Here is a 19032-nt window from a genome sequence, read left to right as displayed (position 1 = left end):
CAGTTAAGCATGGTTAATATGGTTAATGAATAACAATATCATTATACAAAAAAAGGCTTGCTTTTTGGTACACTTTAATAATTCGACTTAGACTATAAGCCTGGTCTTATTAGCCTGACTCTGTCCAGTGTAAAGTTTAGATTGCTGTAATGGTTGAGTAAAAGTGGATGAATTGTTGTCACACCATTTCACTAAAAGGTCATTTCTAACTAGTTAGACTTTGTTATTAGTGTGTATTACGCTAATAAGTATCAAGACTAACTTCAGTGCACTGATTAAAACGGTATAGTCTGATAGGAATGGCAGCATGTGGCACTCTAAGGTCTTCTATGGTTTGCTCTCTTGAAGAACCCTTAACCTTCCCCACGTGGGATTATATCTCAGGGTTTGCATTATTATAAAAGATAAAACTTTTACAAAAGCTAGAACCTCAACCGTTCAAGGAACCTTTAAAACCGGTTGTTTTTAGCGAATCAACCTGTGAATGTTGTGAAGTCAATTTCCACCAAATCTTTCTTTGCTCTGCAATAATGTAGTTCAGCAGTAACATGAAATTCTTAATGCCTTCATGGACTATTCTGAATAATCTTTAATCGTCTCAATTTAAAACAGGGGAGAAGCAGCTGTATGTGATTCAGCGACAAATCCATTAACTCGCACATCCAATCATCTTCATGAACCACTTTATCCTTTAAACATGTACCAGAGTTGTCTGTTTTTAGGGGAAAGGACATTGCATGCTCAAAAATTTGCTGCAAGTCATTGCAGACTTCCTTGCATATTTGTTAAATCATCATGATTGCGTCAGTGGTGGGCGGTCAGGGCCAGCAAGGCCTTCTCTGCTGGCCTAAACAGCAGTGATCTGAATCACTGACTTGCATTTGAATATATTTGATATATTTTTCCATGAATGTGTATTGAATTATTCCTAATAGTCTATTCTCTACATTTCATAGCTTTTCTCTTGGTTGCGTATATTTATGATAAAAGTATTTATCCAATCATATTTGAGCCAATGGCTGACATCATGTGTTGCCACGGTGAAAGAAATCTGCCTTGAGGCCTTCAGAATCAGTAGTGCAGGTGCCCGTAGTTTAAAATAAGTGGCAATGAGATTGTTACATTAACCAATCAGATTTCGAGTTGGCGTCACTGGGGCCATCTAGCAGGAATACGATTACGTCAGCAATTTCCCGTCCTTTGATTTGGATAATTGGAGTAGTCAGAGGCAGCGAACCGCACAAACTAAATAAAATATATATATATTTTAACTCAATGGCTGACGGAGGAGAAGAAATCGATTTGTTCGCAGACATCCTTACAAATGCATTTTCAAGGCGGACTGTAATAAAATTGACTATTCATTGTGAGGTGTGAAATACTGTAGCCTAATTTCTTTTTACTTTGCTATTTAACGGTTGATTAGTATCTACTGCCGTGGCATCATAATGATGGTATAGAGGTGGATTAATTCAGGAAGGACACCGGTGAAGGCCTAGGTGTGAAATTCACGGTCCAACACTGGATTTCGTGCATATCAAAATATCACAAAGAAGGAATATTTTCTGAAGACACCTATCCACTGGTTGTTTTGGAACATCTGTGATTGGGGGCAACACCATCATTGGTGGTGAGGGAAATAAACTTTTAATTCCCAACTTGTGTAGCAAGCAGCCATGACGTGGGCTGAAGAGTTTCATCAGATAATGGGCAGTAACTAACATTTGCTAAAAAGAGACACCGGATTTGTTGCATGGTTTAGGGTTGCCACTTTCTCAATATTTTTTTGCCCCATTTTGTGTAAACACTATAGAAGCTGCTGTGTGTGAAAATCCCCCTTTTTTTGATGTGAAAGAGTTAACTAAAACTCTTAGCCAATATCTGCATTATTATATGTATTGCATTGCTGCCACATAATTGGCGGATTGGACGATTACATTAGTGTTCCTATTAAAGTGGCCATTGAGTGTATATAAAAAATCAGCTGTTTAGTAATCTTAATCGCAGTGAGAGGGAAGAAATGCTGTAGTGGTTTTATTATAAATGAAGAAAATGGAAAGCACATGCTGTAATCAACTCACACTGCGTTTATTAATACTTAATAACACGATGACATTAATAACCAGAGACTTGCCGGGTATGATTGTATTGCTGGTTCTCAGTCAAGTGGATTCTTCAACTGGAAAGAAAAAAAAAAGCTTTGACTCTCATTAACACATAGATCTCCCACTATAATCTATAAATAATTTACTGACTCTAGAAATAGACTGGAGCAACTTCCTTTCTTTCAGTTCTTTCCCAGGTTCTAATATGGGTCTGACATTTTAAACAAATATATTGTTCTTTTTTTGTTATTTACCTGAATTTTGCCTGAGCAGTGCTGTTTGTACAAATGATAGACAATCGATTGATGTGAACAATTCAGTGGCCTGGTTGCCAGAGACAAGCAAATTTGGAAATTTTTTTTGTATTTGTTTGTAGTTTCATGGTGGACTAGAAGATTTAAGCAGAACAAAATCTTGTAGTCATTTTATCACTTATGTTGCTACATTTAAACGTAATGCTTATCACAGTAGCGTGGCGGACCTTGAGGCTGTAACCATATCGTGAGATTTTTGTTCTGAATCTCAGGGGTCAGAATCAGGAGCAGGGTGGATATGTTTAGTGGGGATAAGGGGTTGAACTACTGATCAGAAGGTTTGAGTTTGAGTCCCAGGTCCACCAAGTTGTCAATGCTGGGCCCCTGAGCAAGGCCCTTAACTCTCAGGTACTCAGTTGTAGAAAATGTAAGTCGCTCTGGATAAGGGCATCTGCCAAATGCCATAAATGTAAATGCAATGGAAAAAACTGAGCAAAATAAAAGCATGGAAGGTGTAAAACAATTCAGTTAATAACTACACACAGTTACATTGTTGTTAAGGAAAAAATCTAGCTAGCGAGACTTTAATTAGTACTATAACTAGTGCTTTAGCTATAATTACTAACTATAGTACCTCTAATTTTTACATGTAAAGCCAGGACTTGCTGATATTTTGTCCATGGCACAAACACAAACATTAACTAGTAATCTATTTAACTAGCCTACTAGCTTGCTATGTATTATTATGTTAGCTTAGCTACCACTTTCTACCATAGTCAGTCAGATTTCTGGGAAACCAAAACATAAGACTGAGCAAGAAAGCTAATGGCTTAGCTAACGATTTCATGACTTTTCTTCCCTGAAGGATTTGCCGACGGAGTAAAGCTCTCAAATTGGTAATCCAGTTCCACACATCCTTAATCAAACCACGAAATAAAGACTGGAGACAACACAACAAGTTTTAAAGCAATAGAGGCTGATGAGATTTTATTATAAACAAAACTAATTTGGATTCAAATATTTTATTTTATTTATTTTTTTTTATTTTTTATTTGAAATACAATCCACATACATCGATCCACAGTGGTGCTACTGTATTCCAAAGCCTGCTAACAAGGATCAGATGACAACATTGCTCGAAACATCGCAACACACATAATTATACACAGCGATAGAAAAATACAAAACTAGAGACCATGTCAACGGGGAAAAATGACAAATAAAGAACATCATAAAGCTGTTGAACCTTTGGTGATGGAGCGGGATAATGTATTTAAAGACTGGAAGAATGTTGAACACATTTTAAGAAGCAGGATGTATTCGGTCATGGATTTCTTTGTGAAATATACCACAGTAACGTTGAATTCTCAAATCTGATTAATCTGGAGATTTTCATTCGTTTTTATAATGTGGCTCTGATGGTTACAGCTGCAAGATTTATATTATTCACATCCATTTGTTGCTATAGTAACAGGGACTTGGATGGCACATATGTCATTGTTGACATGCCGAGGAGAGGAGGTTTGTTTGTTTGTTTGTTTGTTTGTTTATTTATTTATTTATTTATTTATTCATTCATTCATTCATTCATTTTGTCTCCAGTGTCAGTTGTAGTTTTCCGTAATGGACTTTGGGCTTTCCCAACAACTTATTATTTATTTGTCCTATTACCTTTAACAAATAGACTGGTGATAAACATGTTTCGCAGATGTTCCACTACATTAAATGTAACAATAAACAGATAAAGACAACGAATGTGTTGTTCAAAATAAAATAACAATAAAATGATAACTGTTGCGAATGTAAAAAATTGCATACAGTAAGGAGGAATAAAAGATGTTTAGAGTGTCCTGCTCCTGGAAAATAATGCCCCACTTCTGCTCATTGTCTATTATCATTTCCCTATAACATCATGTTTGATTTCTTATCATAACGACAGAAACGGACATTTTTCTGCACACTTTTGCCACAGTTACTATTCCAAGATTTAAGGCATGTGTTGTAGACGTTGGCATGCGTGCCTTGGATCTAAATGAAAGAACTCGATATATACACCAACCAGGCATAACATTATAATCACCTGCTTAATGTTGTGTTGGTCCTCCTTTTGCTGCCAAAACAGCCCTGACCCATTGAGGACTCTATAAGTTCCCTGAAGGTGTGCTGTGGAATCTGGCACCAAGATGTTAGCAGCAGATCATTTAAGTCCTGTAATTTGAGGACTAATTTTGAGGACTCGAAGGACACTTACAGGACCTTTGATAGATACTGACCACTGCAGACCGGGAACACCCCACAAGAGCTAAAGTTTTGGAGATGCTCTGATCCAGTGGTCTAGCCATCACAATTTAACCCTTGTAAACTCGCTCAAATCCTTACGCTTGCCCATTTTTCCTGCTTCTAACACATCAACGTTGAGGACAAAATGTTCACTTGCTGCCTAATATATCCCACCCACTAACAGGTGCCATGATGAGGAGATACTCAGGGTTATTCACTTCACCTGTCACTGCTCATAATGTTATGTCTGATCGGTGTAGTGTTCTACAGTTCTGAGAGTAATTTAGATTTGTAATATAATAAAATATGGATTTGGATGACAGTTTGCTACATCAGGCCATGTAGAGCTTGAATGGAAACGGAAGAACTGTCAAATGTTCTAGCATAGTGGAGCTTACAGAGCACCGTTTTGATTCAAATCAGTTCGCTACAAATCTAAAACCTTTACTCTTGTTAAAACCTCCGTGACTTTTAGGTGTCCGAGATGTGTAAGGTTTAAAAATAAAACATCAAATAAGGTCTTTAATACTTAGAATAGAACAGAATAGACTGGTCTCTAGAACTGAGTTCATGTAAAATATTTCTTTATAACTATTAAAATTTTCCCATATATTATCTCTCTCCCCCGTTACCAACCCTTGTATTTTTAATTCCGTCATCAAATCATAATCCTTATTTATTCATTCATTTATTTATTTTTACAATCTGAGGAGAGGCTGCATTGTAACACAGTGATTTGCTTAGAAAGATGATCAACCAGCGTAGTCTCATTAAAATGTGAGACTTTTTCGATTTTTCTCCTTCTCACAGTACTGAAAATTATACACAGAGGAAAGAAATGAGAGGAATGGACAGACTCTTTCATGCAATAACTTTTGTTTGATTCCGAAAATATAACTGAGTAACGTGTTTGACTGAATATCTGAAGAAGAAAAAAAAACAAAAAACAGAAGAGTTGCTATAATGAGAGAAAAAATCACAGTAAAGTAAATCTACAACTGATTTTATGTAAGGGGTTGAAGGAGGACACACACACACACACACACACACAAAAGAGTCAAATCCTATTTAAAAAAGTGCCATTTTGTGCTTCAGCTTCTAAAAAAAAAAAAGAGAGAACAGTTTAAGGGTCTTAAGGGTTAATACATGTTTTAAAATACTGGAGAAACACCATCAGAGTTTTACACAGCAATCGCAGGATAAGGCCTCTGGGAATTCATGCTGAAACTTCCTCAATTGTAAATTCATTGAAATTTTTTTTCCTGTATATCCTGGGTTCACGAACATTCGGCGTTTCATTCCAGCTAAAGAAACATCTTCTGGTTTGTTCCGAGACTCTCAGTCAATTTTTATAAACACATGCAGAAACCTGACCTACGAAATGGCGAGGAGATTTTATATTTTTTTAAATAAAAAATTCTTTAACATTACGTGGTCTTTATTTTAAAATCCTCTTCTCTTCCAGAAATATTTTCATTCCATTTAAATAGAGAAAAAATTCATGTATTTCATAAACATATCTGAATAATGGGATAACATCGAAGGGCTTCGTAAAATCTTCAAGAAGGAAAAAATATGCATGTAGTCGATACGCAGCAGAGGTGCCAACATTGCTAACGGGAACAATCCGAGCAGGATTTACCCCCAAAAACACCTTCTACTCAAGCGGAAAAGGAGGCTCTTAATTCAAAACTCAGCTGTAAGCAATTTGTTTCTCGGTTTCTGGATTGGCTCGTGAATTCCGAGTAGATAAAGTCAGCGTGAAGTTAAGCTATTCCCTTCCAGTAGGAAATACGCATCTTTCACACCTCTGTGTCCTTTCCCCTTCAGTGATTTGGCCTTCATTTTCATTTGCTTTATTTGCCAGTAACCGAATCAAAATTTTTTTAGGAAAAAATAAGTGAAGTTTTAGTCTTTTATATTTTAAAATAATTCTGCTAAACACTTACCACACACAGCTATAATATTAGAAAGAACAATAATAACAGTAATATGAATAATAATAAATTTCTATCAAACATCTAGTTTATCTTTAGACTGAAACACAGCTCTTTTATATTCGAAGTGAATTCTAATCATATAAAGATTATTATTTTTATTTTTTTTTACTGTAGGCCATGGCTCTTTTGCTTCAATTTACTTGACTACTGAGCAAAGTAAAGACCCGACTCGGTACTCAGTGCTCGGAACAACAGAACCGCTCTCTTCTCTGCATGCTCTTTTCACTTCTCCGTACTCGTGAATACCTTTATGTTTTACTTTTATTAGCCATACTCGCTGACATTGCTATGCAGACCTGTGGATTAAAGATGACGTTTACACAGGAAGTCTGTGGTTATGAATGAGAACTTACAAACATGTGCTCAAGTGTTTCATTTTCACATATAGGTAAGAAACGATGACTAACAAAACCGCCCATGATGCCCCGCCCACTTTCAATGGCCCCGCTTCTAGAGCAATCTATGCTTCCTGCAATAAATGTGGTATTGATACAGACTCAACATTGTTTATATTCACATCTGGGACTAAGAGTTTGTATGTTTGAACTAGTTTATAATGAAGGAAATCACTCAGATGACTTTTAGCGAGTGCTGTTGCTATGGTAACAGGAAAATCGTAGATGTTGGCACCTCTGATGCAGGTGTTTACATAATAAGAGCTGGTTCTCAGTCGTCCTGCCGAACGCCTTCAATACCAATATCTAATAATAATAATAATAATATCATAATGAGCTACTTTATATTTATATACATTGGGAAAAAAATTCAGTGACTGCACAAAATTCAGACTCGGATCAGTATGCAAGCTTTATCTTTCTCGAAACTGTGCTGATCAAAATCTAACGAGTCCTCCTGCCATTGCCTGAGGAGGGCCTGAGGAAATGTTCACAGATCAGCATCAGATTGACCACGGGGCTTTCGGAAACTCGGACAAGCGTGTGTTTTGGGACAAGCGTCGCAGAAGGCCAGCCTTGGCTAACAAACGCACATCCTGTGTATCGTATATCGTTTGTCACCGCATCACAGATGCAGGTTTCAGAGTTCAGGATTGCGACCATGATTAGGCACTGATCCAGAGACCCTTTCTCCACACCAAGGAGCGAGGAATATCGTTTCTATAAATCGAGTGGAAAAAAAAAATGGACAAGTTCCCTTTAAATACGTTTGGTCATATTTGGGGAGGATGGCAATGCCTGGAGTGTCCAGCAGGGGAAGTTGCAGATTGACTGAGAGGCATTTTCCCAGTGTTGTCATCTACGTCATGCTGGTGTTGAAGCTGGAGTTGGTACTGCTGCAGCTTTCCTCATATGTAGGAGGTGGTTCTGGGAATGACAGAGAAAATAAACATAAATACTTGTAAGAAAGCCAGAAATGTTTAATAGCTGAAAGTATAATGTTAAAACTATTTTATCAACTAGTTATTACTCATTCATTTGAACAAATGACTTCAGGATCAATAAGACCCTCTAAAGCATGCCTTTCTCTGATGTACATGATTCTCTTAAGTGCTATTCGAGCAGTAGATTTACCAGAAGAGGTACGGTAATGTCATCTCTCAGATGTTATTAGCTAATCCAAGCTGGATAAAGTATCTGTCTAATTTCCTTAGATCGTCATTAGCCTGAGATGCATGTCATCGTAATACGACAGGCATAAAATAAACAAATATCAATATATCCATCAGTAAATAATCAGCGACATAAATAATTCTTTCAGGTTAAACAGAACCATTACTAATGAGGGAGGTTTTTTTGTCTGTCTAGTTTAATTTTGCTATTTAAATTATTTTCACCTGGGATTAGTGTTTGTAGGTTTGTGCTCATTCATGATTTGCATGAAATAAATCATTAAAATGAACTTTTAGTGTAGGAAAGTGGCTGTGGTAATGGTTAAGCCATGAATGTTGCAGCGGACCTCTGATGCGGTGGGGTTTAAATGTAAAAAGAGGTGCTTCTCTGTCGTCTAGCCGAACGCCTTCAATACCAATAAGCCAATACCATCCTATTACCAGTTATCCCTATTGAGCAAGGAGAGTTTGTAAAAAGACAACATACTGTTAATTAAATGACCCCATCTTCTTGTGTGAAATGAACCCCTTGCAAATAAAGGCTACTGTGTGATGCGCGATTATGTCTTCACCGAATAAATCAGATCAACACTCACCATGCGGATATTCGCAGTTGCTATAATCTGGAGGCAGAATGAGAGGGCAGGTTGTGGGTACAGGTGTGGCGTTGCCGTCGGTGAAAAAGGGAATGGTGGCCCCCGTGGAGACACAGAAAAGCGGTGCCGAGCTCTCGGCTGACTGGCCTGGCTGACCCTGAGGAAGAGCTTGGGCCGGAGTGTGACTGAATGCACCAGGTGACATGGCGATGGCCTGGCCTGAGGGGTCCTGCTGGGAGTGACTCTTAGTAGGAATTTCCTCGCTGCTTAGCGCTCCTGCTCCTTGCACCTCATCCTCGTCGTCCTCAGCCGGAGGCGCACTCGGTACCACGGGTCCAGGGCTTAGGCTCGGCATGGCGGCCATCGCAGCTCCGTGCTGAAGGGGGTTTGGAGGAGGCGGTCTCGTGGGGGTCAGGTTGATGGCGATGTTTCCGATGTAGATGGGCAGAGTCACCACCGTCTCGGGAGACTTTAGTGAAACCTTTCAGAATGAAAGAATAATAAAGTGAGTTACAGTTCGGTCAGAATATGAGGCAGACGGGAAGTGTGTGATTTTGGAGGAAAAATATGTTCTGCAGTTTGAACATTATGTTTTTTAAATAGATTTCAAACCACGTGAGTATGTGCTTTCCCGGCAGTAAAAATCATATCCAGAAATATAATACTTTTATATAATGCTATAGAGTACTTTACAGTTATACTAATTTGAGCATGAAGTCATTCCTGAAGTGACTTTCAGGCTGCGCTAATCACAAATAAATCTATTTGCATATCCACCTTTATTTGCACTTTAAGGTAGGTGACTCCCTAATTGCATATTCATTAAGGCACACATGCAAAACCGGACTATTACGCAATCCTCCACTAGCTCTTTACAGGAATCTAAGAATAGGCAAAAAATAAAATGATTTCAATTGAGTGAAATATATTTATAGTTTCTTCCATTCACACAAATCAGAAGGCCCGTTGTGTCTTAAAGCTAGATTACTTTGATAAAAAATGTTCCAATCTGTTTGCACTAACCTGGATAAAGTACTCGATGTCTATGAGGCTGCAGCCAGCGAGGGCAGACTGAGGAAGAGGAGGAACGATGATCTGCTCCTTCCACTCTGCGTGTTTCCCCGCTTTGACACCTGCCCCCTCTACCTCCGCTATGGTCCGCAAATCAAACAGCGGCCTCTTCATCTTATAGGTCACTTTCTGCATGGGGGTTGGGGGGCAGAAAAATTCTCATCAGAAAGGACAAGAAGCTGCACACTGATGTAAAAGGTCTCTTTGAAACCTCAAGACACTGAACTGAAATATGAGACAGCATGGTTGTCTACCTGTATGAGACTAGCCAGGATATAGCCTGTGTCTTTTCCTGATTTGTTGTGGATCTCGGTGGACAGTTTGATGATTTGGCCTGGAGTGTATCCTCTCAGGTCGCTGTGAGCTCTCAGCATCACGGTCCCCGTCTTCACCAGGAAGTAGTTGAACTTCTTAGTTGTTACAGCGCAACTGGGTTGCTGCCAGAAGACATCATCAGACAACAGGACTGTGACTCAGACTAAACATTCCTTGTTTGGCTTGGGCAGCGTATATTTATTAGTACAGGCTTGCGTAAGTATTCACTCCCTTTGAACTTTTCCATATTTTGTGGTCTAGTGTTTGGTTGGACGCTCTGACTAATGCCCTTTTTAAAGCCTCAGCCTACTTCTACAACACGGCAACGGATGCACAATGATGAAGCCACCTTCATGAGCTTACATAAACTACGGTGTTCAGACTTAGATATATATTTACTTTTTTAATTTTGACCTCCCATGATGTTCCTTTGCTCGATAATTACATCACATTGTTCATGGACACCAGCCAAATATTATCTCTACTAATAGTCTCAAAGGGCAGCCTCGTCATTCTATTTTATAAAAATATAAATGCCGCTTTGATTCTTTACAGGATGTTCATAGTTTGGGTTTGCTTTAAATAACTGTGGTCTGATTGATTTGTCATGAATTTGTTTTTCCTTGTTCCTCATGATGATTTTTGTTTAGGTATGTTCTCTTTCAAACTTCCTGGAGTCTTCCAAGAACGGGTGATTACATGACATGACGAATGACTTCTAATGGTAATGATTAGAACGAATTTAGACGATTATACGTAATGGGGGTGAATACTTTTTGCAAGCAGTAAAATCTGTAAATTATATCGATTGTAGCACAAAAAAAACGGTAAAGGGGGGGGTGAATACTTATGCAAAGCACTCTATAATTTACGAACCAGACATGTGTCATGTAGATAGTGCTTCTTATCTGTGTGTATATATCACAGCGGTGACATGCTATTTATAACAAGAAGTGATAAGACCTCTCACCTCTATATCAGGCAACTCATTGAGGTTCAAGAGATTGAGTAGGTAGAAGGGTCTCTGAGACTTGTAGTCCTTAGAGAAGCGTGGCGTGTCTATAACAGCCCTGATTCTGTACACGACCTTCCCGAACGGACCCTCGAATGAAGTGGGAGCGTGTGCTGAGGAGGGAATGGTTAATGAAATGAGACATAATTCGACATAACACCAAATCATATCATAAAAAAACACATTCAGATTTTTTCCCCTAAAAAACAATGAGTATAAAGTAATGTCATGAATACGGTCACTTCATTTTATTCATTCAACTGCTGCCTGGGTCTATTTTCTGGTTTACTTAATTAAAAGAGATAGTGGCTGTAGAAGACTAGACTCAGACTAGGACTAATTAGCCAGAGCTGTATATAGCACTGTCACTGGATGAAATCAGTGTGATTTAAAAGCTTTTTCCTCTAGCATGGCAGGACAGTGACTAGCAGGGGCTCATTTAGTAGGGCTAATAATGGAAGCGGATGACAGAGACAAACAAGAAGATGAAAAAAAAAAAAAAGCACTGAGCACCAAGATCCACTGAAGGGTGAGGGAAACCATATTTAATTCTGGATTTTCCTTCTTTTCTTTTTCTTTTTTAAGAAAAATTAAAGAGGTATTCAAAGCCAAAATGCCTTTTGTGCTAATATGAACCATGATAAAGAAAAGAAAGAAAGAAAGAAAGAAAGTAAGAAAGAAAGAAAAACTTTAACTTAATTATAATTTATAAAAATCTATAGTAACATTTATGTTATATAATAATAATAATAATAATAATAATAATAATAATAATAAAGTGAAGGAAGAAAGGAAAGAAAGAAAGAACAACAGTGGCTTTTACAGATAGAAAGATAGATAGATAGATAGATAGATAGATAGATAGATAGATAGATAGATAGATAGATAGATAGATAGATAGATAGATAGGAGAAGGAGAGAGAGAGAAAGAGAGAATGAGAGAGAGAGAGAGAGAGAGAGAGAGAGAAAGAGAGAAGGAGGGAGAGAGAGAGAGAGAGAGAAGGAGAGCATGAGAGAGAGGAGTGACAGGCAGACAGAGAGAGAGAGAGAGAGAGAAAGAAAAGGAGAGAAAGAAAAGGAGAGAAAGAGAGAGAAAATGAGAAAGAGAGAAGGAGAGAAAGAAACAGAGAGAGAGAGAGAGAGAGAGAAAGAAACAGAGAGAGAGAGAGAGAGAGAGAGAGAGAGAGAGAAAACAAAATCACACTAAATGAATCAAATGCTCTTCATTTCAATTACGTCAAGTCCCCTTTATCAAATCATCAATTGTAATGACTAAAGACCTTAAAGGTCGGCTTAAATCAATAAAATCCATTCGATACACTTGAGCTTAGAAAAGGAAAGAAAATCATATAAATTCTCTGAAATGCCCCGATGCCCAAGGCAAACCCTATAGAAGGGGCTATTGTTGGAACTGTAACCTAAGTACTGATAATGAGCTAGACACAGAGAGGCCTGTCAGCCAGAATCACCATCAAGCCTTCACTGTGGCCAAACATCGCTCTCTGATACGGTTAAGGGTTAGCTTTATCAGAATTCCAGAGATCACGCAATAATAGAACGGAGTGATAGGGCATTTAAAACGTCATGTAAATCAATAGAATAATCCTCTTATTTCTCCATTACTGTATAGAAACGCTTTTCTATTATTTAAAAAAATTCTACATTACAGTTCACACTCATTTATCCCTACTACTTGAACATATTCACCCCTCTGAAATGAATGGAACAGTCCACAAGTCCACTAAATTTCCTGAAGATCATGGGAAGAAGAAAAGCAAGTTCTTTATTTCTTCGTTTTTTTTTCTTTCTGTATATTCAGTGATGGGCACTTTAAAAGTACAGCCCTGTTACATAAATTACAGACTGAAAGTAAATTATTAAAATGATTAATTATTAAAATATAATTTAAAAGTGAATCATTTCATTTTGTTAGGAAAAAAAAAAAATAATAATAAAAATAAATAAATAAGAGTATTTATTTATTTAGTGTTACTTATTTAAGAACAAAATGGCATTTTAATGGTTAAATAAATAAATAAATAAATATTGAATTTTATTTTTTATTAAAAAAATAAAATAACATAAAAGTTTATAAAATGGGTTTAGTGCTTCATGAGTTGTTTCAAGATATCACAGTATCTCAATAAAAAAAATCAATAACACTGATTAATGTAAAAGAGCAATTTATAAGAAGTCTTAAGTTTATTTCTGAGAATTGGCTTGTCCCTACTGTCACTAATTTCTCCTAAAAAAAAAATAATTATGGATTTGTCAGAATTATACCAACAATCTGACAGCAGAGGGCAGAAAATGACATCAATTAAACATTTTAACATCCTCCAGAGTTGTAGATAACTCAGATTTATTGTTATTGTCCTGCCCTGATTCACCCAAGTCGAGGGCTTTACAAGTAAACAATGAGGCTTAATATCCTTTTTTGTAAAGAATAATCACAGGAAGTGAGTTACCACTAAAAACACAGGGTGTGTTTAAAATCTGCCCGCAATTCCATATGTACTAAATGACTATCTACAGAACAAAGGTAAGTTAGCTCATAGGTGAGATCAGATTTACTGGAACGCTGAAACGTAATCTTTCTGGAAAGCACACGTAAACAACTACACCCTCGATAGCACCAACGAAGCAGCTGATCAACTTCCGTATGACTGGCAAACGTGTTAGCAAACACACTGAGGCTAAAGGTTGAAGGAAGAAATATTATTAAAATATAAGTATAGCATTATAATAATTATTAGTAGTAGTATTAGCATAAAAATGTAGAAATTAATAAAAATAGTTTAAGCTTTTGCCTCAGAACATGTGTATTATGTAGCTAGAAAAAAAAACAAAAAAAACCCTGCCTTCTGATCCAAAATGTTTCTTGGTATTTGGTTTGGATTTCTGTCAGTCATTTTAAAGACACGCCCCCAATGTGAAACACGATAATGATAATCAGCTAATACTGTTTTCTTTAAAAATGACTAAGCTTCACTTTTGTTTTGTAGCTCTTCACACAAAAACCCATACATTGTAATATAATAAATAATATATTAATATAGAATATAGAATAAATATAAGAAAGTACAAAAATATTAATAGTTTCTTCTTAAGTATAAACAGAATAACATTTCTTTTACAAAACATTTCTTTTTACATGCTCATATTGGTCCTTAACCGATATTTGGATCAGTGCCACCTGTTGTAATGTTGTATTATGTCATCTATATCTATATCTATATCTATTTTTACGATGCTTTTCACTCATAAAATGCAACTTAAAGCATTATAATGAAATAAAATAGACAATAAAAGAGAAAATAAAAACGTTTAACGACAACATGGGGAAAAAAGAAGAACAGAAATTCAAAACTCTCTCTCTCTTTCTCTAGAAATATATATATTTCTAGTTTTTAATTTCTCTTTTTCTTTTTTTTAGGTGCATGAAAACAGAAGGTGTTTTGCCACATTATTTCTGTCTGTCTTTGCGCTCATTGGATCTTAGTGAACGGTTTAGAAAATATGGAGACAGATAATCTGTTCTGTATATAACTGGGAGTTAAGGTAATGTAATGTTCCCAGAACTGGTGTAATTAGATCTCTCAAAAGCATGTGTCAACTTCGTATAAAGGCCTAACTCATCCGATATCCGATGAATGAAAAAATAAGAATCTCAAAAAGAAAGATCAAGTATCAAAGTGTGGTTTAAAGGGCAAGCAGAATTAGGAAATCCACCCAGGTTTCTGTCTGTACTGTACTTCTGTCTGTGTAGCTAAACTTCCTCATGAGGACTCATTTGTCTTCATTATATTCAAGGAAGGTTTTGCTCATCCTGGAAATAATGCTTGTTGTCAAGTTGGATATGTAAAGCTCTTTAGTGGCTGCATAGTTATTTTGATGGTTTAGCACAGTGTAACAAATGCAGGATGTAGAAAGAATACACAAGAGGACCGAGTACAGATCCTTGGGGAACACCATACAGAATATCATGTAGTTTAGTAACATAATCTGCATAAATGGCAAGATGGTGCAGTGTGATCTCTGATAAGTAGAATAAATCGACATATGTGTTTTTCGCCTACATTTTTATCATTTCATTATCATTCAGGAACAAACATTCTAAACTTATAGGCTAATTGGTTGCCACCAAAAAATCAAAAACTCGAAATTATTTAGCTAAACAGCCGAACATCCCCTGCTACTCTGAAAGGACTAGGACAGTAATGACAAACTCCTATGATTAATGGCTGCTGGAACGGGTAATCGAAAACAGGAAGCAGATTATGAGAATTTTTCCAGCATGCTGTTGGAGGATAAGAGCTATAACCTTCCTTTCCTTCCTAGACTCACAGCATACATCTTAGCTTCCACCTGCAGGCACTATACTTAGCCACTTAGCGTTTTAAACACGTTCTCAAGAGAGCAGTGACACTCTTCAGCTTCCGAATATACTCCAACTTATTAAACAGGATGTAGGTGGGAAGCAAAGGAACGGGACCTCTACCTATCAGCGGACCATTAATGAATAACCTTAGACATGCTGATGCGGTAAATTGTCATTAAATCATTAACCAGATTTACAAATAGTGTGAACATCCACTAGCGTCATATGCTCTAAGGGCTAATTAACACACACAGGTCTACCCATCTAATTCGGTTTTAGCATAATTAGCAGGAACAGTTTGACTTTTGAGCTTACTTGGTATGAGAAACTGAAAAGGGAAGCAGTTCTCTCCGGCTGGAAGGGTTCCTGCAAAACAAGAGAACAATTGCGGTTTAAACATATTTCTTTTTGTTCATTTTTTGCAAAATGTTATCCAGAACAATTTAAAAGTGAGGCAGAATCCAGTCTAACGCCATAGTCTGGGGTTTAGGAATTGAATAAACATATAAACACAGGTAAAACAATTCAAATATAAAATGTACAGAGTCTGATTAGATTTTTTTATCATTTTAATTATTATTATTATTATTATTATTATTATACATATTTTTTTTTTACATGAGCAAGAAAACATGACATTGAGTCGGAACATAATCAATAAGGGTGTGGCCCCAAAGTGGAGTTACTGTTACCATGACGATGGTGATTGTTTTCCAACAAGCTTATAATTCTTCATAACTTATAATCAATAATATTTTTTGAATTTAATATAAATAAAAAATTTAATATAAAGGGCTTTGGCTGAATGTGAGTTGTGATGATGTCACATGACAGACTGTGGCCCAAATAAGAGGAAAATCTGCTGTCATACTGGCAAGCTGCAAGCTTCAAGCTTCTCAGAATATTGCAGAACTGACTTGATTTGGCATTAATTTCCATAACCACAAAATAGTGAAATGCTGGAGGAACTGACAGTCTGGTTAAATGCTCAAATCTGATAGGTTAGATGGAGTGCACATGAGGCTGCTAAAAATATTGTATATAATTATATAATTATTTTCATTTTTGCAATCCGTCTTACTATCATTTATGCAATGCAATGTAGAAAATGTATGTGTGTGTGTGTGTAGTTCATGCTATGCATCATACTAACACATGCTCTTGACTGCAACAGGAAGTTCAGGTCAAAGAGATAAGACAATGACTAGGCAAGAGAAACATGACTAACTTCTCCGTTTGTCCCTGCCGCATTACTTTCTTAAACACTTTCTAAAAGCTTTGTAAAGAAAGCAAAGTATACATGATGTGTTATATGTGTATAAAAAACCCAGCTGTGCAGAGAATCTCAGGATTTTAACACCATCACTGTGGCCTGAGACTTATGGCATAAATCTCGTATTGTTTACACGAAGCTGCCTCGCAGACAGGAAGAGGTCTGTTAGAGGAAACGATGAGAAGGAGCGGCTCTCGTCTGAAGTGCTCGGCTCTGAAAGTACAGTTGCTGCAGTCTGCTGGCTCTTTAAACCCCGGAGCAAAGCAGAGGTATATGTTTTAAGTATTTGGTAGTCATGGAGACATTGTTGTTTTTATCAGCCTGTCAGCTGTTAATGTGATGGTTTCTCAAAATCATGCACTAGTAGAAGACAGCAGTGTGTACAAATGGGTAAAAGTGCAGAAAGAGTTGAAGTTAGCATTTATACAATCAGATAAGATGTAAATGAGAATCAGAGAAACCCACAGAATGCCACTGGCTAGCTTCTTAAGCTGCGTGTCAGGGTTCTTGCTGCTAAAATTCTGCATTCTGGATTTGTTCACCAATGTATATGTGCATCGTATCGATCTTCACTCTCTTTGGAAGTCGGCAAATATATCCATATTTGCATAAAGTTAAATTCGTATCCACTATGTCGCACCATTGGACATGCCCAAATCTAGTCCGCAATGCTCGCTGATGCTCATGTTGACGGAAGTCACCAGCTCTCAATGAAATCTACAGTCTCTTTATCACTATGAGTCACTGTATGTCAAAACAAAGCATTACCCTGGGTACAGGGTAAAAAGCGACACCCATATGTTCATTTTCTATGTATATAAAATAATATAGAATATAAATAAAAATAATTCATTTCTTATACTGACTGAAAAGTCTGATAAGCCAGCAAGTTGCCAGTGTAGGAATCTGTGTTTGTCAAAACACACCAGTAAATGTTATGACATTATCAATTATTAATAAATTAAAATCATGACTAACTGGTAACCACTTTAAAAATAGCACCTTTTCCAGTTTAACCAGCCCAGCTCAAATAAAACGCTACCTGCAACACACCCTGAAGAATAATTTTTCCTTCCGCTGAAGCACTGGAAAATCCAGTTTCATGGGCTGATAAGATCTTTGTAGAAACAAACCTATTAGTTAATGGCTGTCAGAGCATATTGCCTTGAATAAGGAATAAAACATGACAGGGCGTGTTTGTCTAGGATCTATCTGAAGTTTATTATTTTCTGATGACAGCATACACTGAAGGATTTTTCTTTCCTTGTAGCAAACCGTAGTATAATTTCCTCTCTTTTGACGTTGATAAGACAAAGCTGCAGCTTGTTAGAGAGCAAACAAGTTCCTTATAGAAAAAACCTATCAACATTCTTTCATTCCATTTAAGTGAAGCGTCCATCAAGCGTCCAAATCCCTGTGTAATGAAAACTTTCCAAAAGTACAGGCGGTGCTGCTTTAATAGAAACTCAGTAGTCACTCAATTCTAACAAGAAGTATGAATTCAACTGCAACCATTTCTTACCACAGACTTTCTAATATCTCTCATCCAATAAACCCATTCAATTATTCAATTCCACCAGGTTATGGTCATTCTAAACCTCGCTTTTAACCTCAGACAGAAGAACATATCACACTTGTAATTTAGAAGCCGGGTTAGCACCAAGTGTTTACCTGTGTTTTTGATAAATGTGGTGTTAGAACATTACAACTAGATGCTTATCAACAGACATCCAACACGTGCGTCATGACGCGAAAATCTGGACATAGCAACACTTCACAAAAATGTCTCGGTAGGTAGTGCCACAAGGCAAAACGCTTCAGAGGACTGCATTGTAGTGAGGAGGAAATACATATGTGACACTGAATAATTAGCAGAAGTGGGATTTCAACGAACGTCTGGTCAGTTATGTGAGAAAATTTGTGAAAGATAAGTTGCCATAGAAGCTAGGGATCATGCCTGTGATTGGGTAATGTGCTAAACCTTCAATAATGAAAGATAACAAAGGAAAATAACACGAAACCAATAACTGCTGCTATAATCATAAAAGACTGTTTTGTGCTTATCCCAGGACTTGATCATACTGAACATCCCTTCAAGACACTGAATAATCTTTGACTTTATTGTACCATCCAGTATCAACCAGAATGGTCACCCAGCTTGGGTTTCTTTTTGAGTCT

At 37.0% G+C, this 19032-nt stretch overlaps 1 protein-coding gene across 1 annotated transcript in view; it reads right to left on the bottom strand.

Annotated features, from left to right (window-relative positions):
- Positions 1-3880: 3880 nt before the first annotated feature.
- The window catches only part of arrdc1b (arrestin domain containing 1b), a 43215-nt gene continuing 28063 nt past the window's right edge, over positions 3881-19032 (bottom strand). Inside the window, exons 3-8 of the mRNA XM_058415346.1 lie at positions 15897-15947; positions 11159-11313; positions 10128-10310; positions 9826-10002; positions 8803-9283; positions 3881-7961 (exon numbers count right to left, since the gene is read on the bottom strand). Of these exons, the coding sequence (XP_058271329.1) occupies positions 7894-7961; positions 8803-9283; positions 9826-10002; positions 10128-10310; positions 11159-11313; positions 15897-15947 (1115 nt within the window). The 3' untranslated portion in view covers positions 3881-7893. The remainder of the gene's footprint in view (positions 7962-8802; positions 9284-9825; positions 10003-10127; positions 10311-11158; positions 11314-15896; positions 15948-19032) is intronic.

The sequence above is a fragment of the Hemibagrus wyckioides genome, linkage group LG18 (assembly GCF_019097595.1).
Source record: "Hemibagrus wyckioides isolate EC202008001 linkage group LG18, SWU_Hwy_1.0, whole genome shotgun sequence".
Lineage (NCBI taxonomy): Eukaryota > Metazoa > Chordata > Actinopteri > Siluriformes > Bagridae > Hemibagrus > Hemibagrus wyckioides.
This window is presented reverse-complemented; position numbering and strand designations above follow the sequence as displayed.